This window comes from Myotis brandtii, unplaced genomic scaffold, assembly GCF_000412655.1.
Source record: "Myotis brandtii unplaced genomic scaffold, ASM41265v1 scaffold1612, whole genome shotgun sequence".
In the NCBI taxonomy this organism is placed as follows: Eukaryota; Metazoa; Chordata; class Mammalia; order Chiroptera; family Vespertilionidae; genus Myotis; species Myotis brandtii.
This window is the reverse complement of record NW_005355890.1, coordinates 1677323-1686151: the sequence shown is the minus strand read 5'-3', so window position 1 is coordinate 1686151 and position 8829 is coordinate 1677323. Positions and strand designations below refer to the sequence as shown.

At 50.5% G+C, this 8829-nt stretch overlaps 1 protein-coding gene across 1 annotated transcript in view; it reads left to right on the top strand.

Annotated features, from left to right (window-relative positions):
- FER1L5 (fer-1-like family member 5) overlaps nt 1-8829 on the top strand; it is a 62738-nt gene that overhangs the window by 7339 nt on the left and 46570 nt on the right. Inside the window, exons 4-9 of the mRNA XM_014536424.1 lie at nt 572-680; nt 1795-1849; nt 2713-2822; nt 5350-5478; nt 6136-6198; nt 6936-6986. Of these exons, the coding sequence (XP_014391910.1) occupies nt 572-680; nt 1795-1849; nt 2713-2822; nt 5350-5478; nt 6136-6198; nt 6936-6986 (517 nt within the window). The remainder of the gene's footprint in view (nt 1-571; nt 681-1794; nt 1850-2712; nt 2823-5349; nt 5479-6135; nt 6199-6935; nt 6987-8829) is intronic.

Here is an 8829-nt window from a genome sequence, read left to right as displayed (position 1 = left end):
CACTTGTGGAAGGATAGTGAGGCGAGGAGTGAAGATCAACTAGAACTAGGAACCTAGGAGCTCAGGAGCAGTCTGTCGCTTCTGAAGCCATGGGACTCCCAAGTCTCTGCTTCTCTCTGTCTATCACATCAACGCCCCATTCAGCTGAGACTGACATCTACTGAGATGGAAGCTATGGTATTCTAGATCAATCTTTCTACAAGAAAGAATCTAATTGGCCTAGTTTCAGTCCGGTGTCCACCCCAGTCCAATCAGTTGTCCAATCAGCTGTTATTTGGCATAGTTCCCATTCAGGACGAGTGTGGGAGCAGAGCTTCTGGGAAGGGGCTTGGCAGGCAGAGCCAGTAACTAGGGTGCCCAATGCCCAGGGAGCCCCAAAGCCAATTCCCAGAGACTCGAGATCCTGTGTCCTCTGATGGATGCTCCCCATCACTGTGTTCTTCCTTCAGCCCCTCTATGGAAAACACAGCCTCTAGGAGAGAAACCCATCTCTAGATAACGTCCTGCTTGGGACAGGGAAGGACCCCCTTGCCCTGGCTCAGGGTCCCGTACCTGCTCCTTATCTCCCCAGGTTCATTGGCTTGGTCACAATCCTGCTCAAGCCCTTGGTGATAAAACCAAGAAAAGTTCTTTTTGTGAAGGACCTGACCCTCCTCAACCATTCCATGAAGCCCACAGATGTGAGTTGGGTCCCAGAACGGGTGGTTGGAGGATTGGGGACAACCCGAGAAACTGGGCTACTCTGCTCCAGCAGGGGGCCCAGAGACCTCATCCAGAGACTGCTTCCTGCCCTCAGGGGTCCCATCACACTGCCATCTTCTCCCTGACTTCCCTACTCGCCCGCCCACCCATTTAGACTATTAGGTGATCATCCGCTGGGTGTCTGCGACTGTGCTAGGCCTGGGATACTGTAGTGAATGAAACCCACAGTCTAGTGGAGTAGGCACCACTCACCATCAAAAGTGCTCCAGCGCAGTGTACAAGAGTGAAGAGAGCGAGGTCACTGAGGTCAAGAGGGGATGAACGATTCTGCTTGGAGATCATGGAAAGCTTTACAGAGGAGGTGGTTAAGCCATGTAGAAACAGACGAAGACCAACCAGATGAGAACCAGCAAACGCTATGTATTCAGAACTGGCTATAGCATGGGAGTCAGCCACCATCACGTGGGTTTGGCAGAGACTCAAAGGCAGGCAGAGGAGAGGGGAAACTCTATAGCAGAAAAAGGGGAGACTCCTGGTGTGTGTGGATGGGAGGTTGTTGGCCTGGGAACGCTGTAAGTGACGTCACTAGAAGCTGGGCATCCTATGTGATTGGTTAGGGTGCACATTTGGCTTTCTCCAATTAGTCCTGGGAGGGAAGTGGGGACAAAAATTAGGGCAGTTGCAGTTATTAATCAATCCTGGCCATTGGGGGCTGATCACTATTGTTTGCTTCCTGGATTGTTGCTAGAGCTAGTGGTCTGGCTTCCTGTAAGTCTGATTTATACTGGCTTTCTGGGCTGGTTACCGTAGATACTGGTTTGGTTTCCTGGGCTGAGTGCTGCAGACTGTGGGGCAGAGTTCTGTTTTCCTATATGCTCTGGCCATTGTCCATGTGCCTATTCCGTTTCTCAGTTTATAACCTCCCTGCACCCCAGACTGCGCAAGGCCCCATGATGTGGCATTGCAATGTGGTCAGCACCACTCCACCCTGGAGAACTGGGCATGAACCACCAGGCTGGGCTGGGTTTCAGTGCTGGGACTTGGCAAGGATCGCATGGTTTGGCGTACAGCTCCCTTGTCTTTGCCTTGTAGTGCACTATCACCCTACATGTGGCCCATATGACCAACCGGGACATTGAGAAGACAGGTATGGCTTGTCATGGAGCTTACCCCTGCCTTTCCCCAAGCTCTGCCTGGATGGGCATTTTGGGACCTTCAAGACCCAACCCTTGAGGCCTACAAAAGGATTGTGACCAGGTTAGGGTCTAGAGGCCAGATCTCCAGACTCAGCTGAGGCTATCTTGTGGGAAACCGCCTATTGTCTTCACTAGCAGAGAGGTGTAGACAGAGAACCCGGAAGGCTGGTGACCTTTGAAGCCCTAGCAAAGGTCAGAGCTGTGCACCACCTCTGTTAATCCAGATAATGGTAGCTGAAGCAACTTCCCCACCTTTACTCATGTAAATCCTTATTGATAAGATAGTCTGTGTGTTACTGGAACTTGCCTGTCTAAGGGCTATGGGTGTATCCCAAACCAATAAAAGTTTGGTGCGGCCTGAGCACCAGTGGAAGTCCTTCCTCTTGAGTTGGACTTACCCACCTGGCCCCCCAATATTTCCAAATTATCTCTTGTCTCTTCTCTTTCATTTGTGTGCGGCTCCTCTTCCAGATCCTGAACCCTGAACCACGCGGTACATGGAGGGAAATATTTACAACACTATCTGTCACCTCAATATGTCCATTTGTCATCTCTAGACATGCATCCTCAATGGGCTGCAGGGAGAGCTAAGGATGGCCATTTCCAAGAGCCCCTATGTGTGGAGAGTGGGGCCCGGGGTTACTAAGGATAGGTGGGGGCCCATGGAATGTTCTGGGGCAGATGTGTGTCCCTATCGGGTCTTGGCCATAATTTCAGTCAGGAACTAGTCTTTGGGGATAGAATAATAAAATGGGGGAAATACCTCATGTCCTGAGCCAACCCTGAGAGCTCACCCTGGACTGTGTTTCCCCAGGGAATGAAGACCTCCTGGATGTAACTGCACGAGAAGCAGCCAGGCAGAAGCTGATGGTTCCCAGCTACGCTGTGCACAAGGAGCTGTTCGCAAAGCCACAGCACTTTCAGGTTGAAAGCCCATGTAATTTGCATGACACCTCATGGTGTTCCCAAGTTATCCCCATTCTCCACAAGGTTGTGGCAGAGGGTTGGAGCTTCAGACTGGGCTGCAGGTCCTCAGATTCTTACTGCATCCCTGCTCATCCAGGGGCCACACTGGAGAACTTCTGCACAGAGCTGGAGCTGGAGACAGTCCCAGTGGGGCAATAGGAGCCACTGATGGCTGTGCACCAGCAGGTCCTGGCAGGTGCCGGGGAGACAGAGTAGAAAGCCTGGGCCCTGCCCTGCAGGAGCCCATGGGATTCTTGACAACATAAGGCTAGCCACATCCAAGGTCAAATGAGCTGACTGGGAGAGGTTGAAGGGAGTTTGAGTGGATCCGTGGGAAGGTCCGTGGGTTCTACTGTGAATTCTACAACCCCCAACTTCCCTTCAGTCTCAAGCCTGTGACCTAACGTTTCTGCCATAGTATTGCCTGCCTCAGCCTGCCACTTGCTCAGGAGGCTGGGAGTCAACCTTGATTACGCCTCTTCCTCACCCCATTCCCAGCATCCAGCCACTGACCAAGGCCAACCCGACTGCTCCTACTTCTCTGTCACCACTTCCATTCCTTGGCTTGAGCCATCGCTTCCCTGAGCCAAACACCAGGCTTCCAGCTCTCTTCTGTCCTTCAGTCAAAGTGGTCTTTCAAAGATGTCATTCTCATCCACCACCCACCTGCTTAAAAATGTCCTTAAGAATAAGTACACCCCAATGTCCCCAGGACAAAAGCCAAACTCCTTACAATGGCTTCCCAGGTCCTAGATGCACCAGCCTGCCCCTCCAAGCTACCCTCTCCCCTGGCCCTGCCACCCTGCTCTAGCATCCTGGACAGCTCACAGTCCCCATCTCAAGCCTCCCTCTAGCCTCCAGGCCTTTGCACGTGCTGCCTTTGGAATACCTTCCCTCTGCCTGTGGGCCCCATCCTTTTCACCAGGCTAGTTTACCACAGGAGAGAAGAATATCAGTGTGCCTGTGTCACGCCCCTTCCTATGGCATAGTGATACGGACAAGATGCTGGCATGAGGACTGTTAGCCTGGTTTGGCCCACTCTTGTCTCTGATGCTCAGGTAGCTGCGGATGTGTTAGTCTCCGGAGTTGATGGAGACACAGGAGACCTCATGGAGAATGATTGGACCCACAGCCTGGCATGGGAGCCCTGTTTGCTATTTACTACCTATAGTCAGATGGCAAGCTCCTGAGACTGTGCCCTGCTCTCCACTGCCATCGCTATTGCCTCTCTCCCTGGCTCAGCCAGCCTGGATCTAACGTGGCTCCAAGTTGCTCCTATCCACCCTGCTTCTCATTCTAGGCTCAGATGTCACAGTCTCTTTACTGAGTCTTGGTAAAGTACATAAAAGCAGAGACTATACCACAGATTGTAGATTCAACTGCATGAAACTTAAAAATTTTAAATTCCTTAAAAAGATCATAGATAAATAAAAATCAGCCCTGGCCAATGTGGCTCAGCTGGTTGAGCATTGTCCCATGCACTGGAGTCATCAGTTCGATTCCCGGGCAGGGCACATAACCCAGATTGTGGGTTAGATCCCTGGCCTGGGCATGGATGGGAGGCAACCAATCAATGTTTCTTTTTTGCATTGATCTCTCTCTCTCTCTCTCTCTCTCTCCCTCTCTCTCTTCCTCCCTCCCCCCTCCATCCTCTCTCTCTCTCTAAAATCAATAAAAATTTATAAAAAAGAAAAATAAATAAGTAAAAATCAACAAACAGAGCCCTAGCTGGTTTGGCTCAGTGGATAGACCATCAGCCTGTTGACCAAAGTGTCCCGGGTTTGATTCCAGTCAAGGGCACATATCTTGGTTGCAGTCTCCTTCCCAGCCCAGGCCGTGATTGGGACACGTGCAGGAGGCAACTAATCAATGTGTTTCTCTCATATCAATGTTTCCCTCTGTCTTTCAATCAACAAACAGAGCCCTAGCTGGTTTGGCTCAGTGGATAGACCATCAGCCTGTTGACCAAAGTGTCCCGGGTTTGATTCCAGTCAAGGGCACATATCTTGGTTGCAGGCTCCTTCCCAGCCCAGGCCGTGATTGGGACACGTGCAGGAGGCAACTAATCAATGTGTTTCCCTCATATCAATGTTTCTCTCTGTCTTTCCCCTTTCTCTTCCTCTATCCCTAAAAATCAATGGAAAAATATCCTTGGGTGAGGATTAACGAAAAACAACAACAACAAACAGAAACATTAGACTTTTTTATTCTGTAACAAGCCCATACCAGTGGAGAAGAAAAACGAAATCCACACGGAGATGACAAGGACAAAGCAGGGAGGTGACAGTTCCCAGAAGGACACAGAGTCACGGCCATCCCCAGGCATGGCTCCAGGCCGGCGGGCCCAGCTCCTGCCAGCCCTCTCCCTGTGCGCTGTCCTTCTCGCCACAGCAGAGGTTTCTCATCACAACACTTGGGTCTTTTAGAGAGAATCCCTGTGGGAGAAGGGGAGCCCAACATCAGGGTCTCATTGTGTCCCCGGTAGGTCCAAGTGAAGGTGTTTGAAGCCCGCCAGCTCATGGGCAACAACCTCAAGCCATTGGTGAAGGTGGTCATTGGAGGCCATCAATACCACACACGTACCAAGATGGGAAACAACCCTTTCTTCAACGAGGTGGGCTGCACGTGCCCTTCAGGGCTGAATGGGGCACTTTGGCCAATTGAGCCAGTCGAGCTGGGCATTTCCTGCAGGCAGGCAGCCAGCTTGCTCCTTGACTGGAGTGTGTTCATGTGTTCCACACACATTTACTGAGCACCTACAGAGGGTGGAGCACTGTGCTTGGCACTGGGGCCACAGATGGATAAGTTGCAGGAATGATTGATAGAACTGTAGATGAGGGGAGGGAAGCCTGCACAATGCCCTGGGGTCTGTCATGAATGACACTTGGGAGCCGCGGAGGGACTGAAGCAGGAAAGTGACAGAGCCAGGTTTGCATTTGGAAAGGAAGTTCTCACTGCAGCAGGGAGTGGTGGTGGAGGGGACTCACAGGGCACTCTGGAAGGAGACAGAGGCTCCACTCTCCACCCCAGGGCGGCTAGCTGGGCCTCCAGCTGCTCACAACAGGTTCTGTGGGAATCCCCCACCCCTGCCCGTTATCCGTTATCCGGGCAGAAAACCCTCCGGGAGCCGGCAGGCCTCTGCCTCCTGAGGGGGAGCGTGAGGGCAGTATGCGCTGAGAGACATTGAAATGGGCACATGACAGGAAGAAGCCCACCACTCTGAGCCTTTGGGCTCACTGAGAGCTAATCCCATCCCCATCCTGTCCTTCAGATCTTCTTCCAGAATTTCCATGAGATTCCTGCAAAGTTCTTCGATTACACCATCTTAATCCAGGTAAAGAACCAGAAAAGAGGGTCCACTCTCTTGTTCCACCTCAATTCGGGGAAGCACTTCATTCCCCAGCCTCCCCTTAGAGCCAGATCACCTCAGATGGTCTTTCTGACCACAGGGCAGTATCTCCACCACCACCTTCGCTCTCCTGCAACCCACACCCACATTCATTCATTCATTCATTCATTCATTCAGCAAAATGGAATGCCAACTGCTAGGCCCTGACCTGGACACGGAGGTGAACAAAGCAGCGTCTCCCCATGTGCCAGGACTCTCATGCCACCAGGGGACCCCTCTAATATCCTCTCAAGGGGCCACATTCCACTCTTCTACCAGAGGGAGCCGGGTAACAGTGGTGAACATGTGTTTATCAGATGCCTCGTATGTCCCAGCACAGGGCTGAGGAGAAAGAGGAGGCCACCCTTCAAAGAGTTTCCACATTTGTGGGAACACAGGCACATAGGAACCAACTGGGACAGCAGGTGGTGAGAGAGTCGAGTGCGACACTTGGCTTTGTGTTGATCCTTGGGTTGAGCAAGTGAATCGGCCTCTTGAATCAATTTTCTCACCAGGAAAATGGAACTAAAAACCGGAACCCCACAGGGTTGCTCTGAGAATGAGAAGAGACCCTATGTGGATGTACAGAATCGGCTATGGGGATGTGCCCTTGCAGTTCCCGCCCTGGGCGAGGAGGAAACTGGGCTGTGTAAACTGAACTCTTTCTGGCTCTTCCCCTGCAGGTGCTGAATTCCTCAGTTGTAAGAGCCCATTCGGAGATCGGGAGATTCCAAGTGAGCATTGGAGGAAGGAGGAGGTTGGGGGAAGGGTCATAGAGACCCACCCACCCTGGGCTCCACCCACAAGGCCAGGAGAGGAATTCATCTACCTACTGGGTGACTTAGACCAGGCATTCTGAGCCCCTGCTTCCTCGTCTGTAAATGAGGGTGATCACTTACTCAGCCACAGGGTTGTTGTGAGGATTAAAGCACGTAACATTCAGGAGAACGCTGGGTGCCATGTTGAAGTCCCCACACTTAACAATGAGATACAGTTCAAGCCTCTGTCTCCAGGAAATGGAAGCAGAGGATCCAAAAGGCCAACCTAATCGTCAAAGAAATCGGAAAGGCTGCTACCTGTGAGGACAGAGTGAAAGGTTTGCTTTGGAAAGACACAGGCTGAGATGAGGAAAGTTTACACATCACAAAGGGCTATGCAAAGATTCCCCAAATCCAGGAAGATCAGAAAAGGTAGGGTTGTCAGGTTAAATACAGGATGCCCCGTTAAATCTGAGTCTTAAACAACAGGTACTTTGTAAATAGAAATATGTCCCAAATACTGCATGGCTCCTCACAAAATATTGCAGGGGACAAATGTATACTGAAAAGTAGTCATGGTGTACGTGCAATTCAAATTTAAGCAGGCATCTGTATTTTTATTCAAATCTAAGCAGGCATCTGTATTAAATCTGGCAACCCACAAAAAAGCACTTCACCTGTTAGGATCGCTGACGGAGGAACACATGAGGCCGAAACTGATAAAGATTATAAATTTATTGTTACATTTGCAACAGAAGGGGGGAGAACAAAATGCCTTCAGCAGGCCGGAGTAAGGGGAGTGGGATATTTATGTCTCCCGTAAAGGCCAGACCAGGTGCGGGTGGGAGGGCGTGTAGGTGGTCCATTGGAAACTGGGTAAGGCTCTTTACTGGAAACTGAAAGCCCTTGATCATGTCTTTCGAAATCAAATCTGTAATGAGAATAACAGGAAAACAGCCGGGAGGGACGAGAGCCCCAAGCTGGGTATAATGGAGCACAGAATAAAGAATGTGCCTAACATTCCAGCCGGTCTTGTTTTTTCCTGTAAGCTGGGGTTCCTATAAGCTGAAGTTGATGAAGGAGGCCGATCTCGTTCTTCTGTAACTTCTTCATGCTTAGGTGGGATGTAGAAATGTCCCTAATTAATCGGTGATTGAGGAAGGGGATATCTGGTGTAGGTCTGGAATAGCATCATTTCCCCTATAGATCTATTGGCAATTGCCTGAATGTGGTTTTGGAAGAAGGAGGAAAAGGCTCTTAGGGTGGATGGGCCAAAGATGAGTGCCAGGAAGCACATTAAGAGGGGTCCAACTAGAGCAACAGTTCTCAACCTGTGGGTCGCGACCCCTTTGGCGGTCGAACGACCCTTTCACAGGGGTCGCCTAAGACCATCCTGCATATCAGATATTTACATTACGATTCATAACAGTAGCAACATTACAGTTATGAAGTAGCAACGAAAATAATTTTGTGGTTGGGTCACAACATGAGGAACTGTATTTAAAGGGCCAGAAGGTTGAGAACCACTGAACTAGAGGGAGAAGCCAGGAGGTCCAGTTGAGATTCTGTAGCCAGGTGCCCAGGATTTCGAAAGTTGTTGTCGGACTTTTGAGTTCCTATCAACTAGCTTCTTGGCTCCATCTCTTCTTACTATGCCAGACTGGTTGGTGTAAAAACAGCATTCTTAAAGTACTGAGTACAGGGGAAAGGTAGAGAATATGCCCAACATCACCCTTGGAAAAAGGCAAATTTAGGACAAATTAAAGTCAGGTTACTTTCTCACTACTTGTAATAAGCACTGAACAGTCATGTGTGTCCC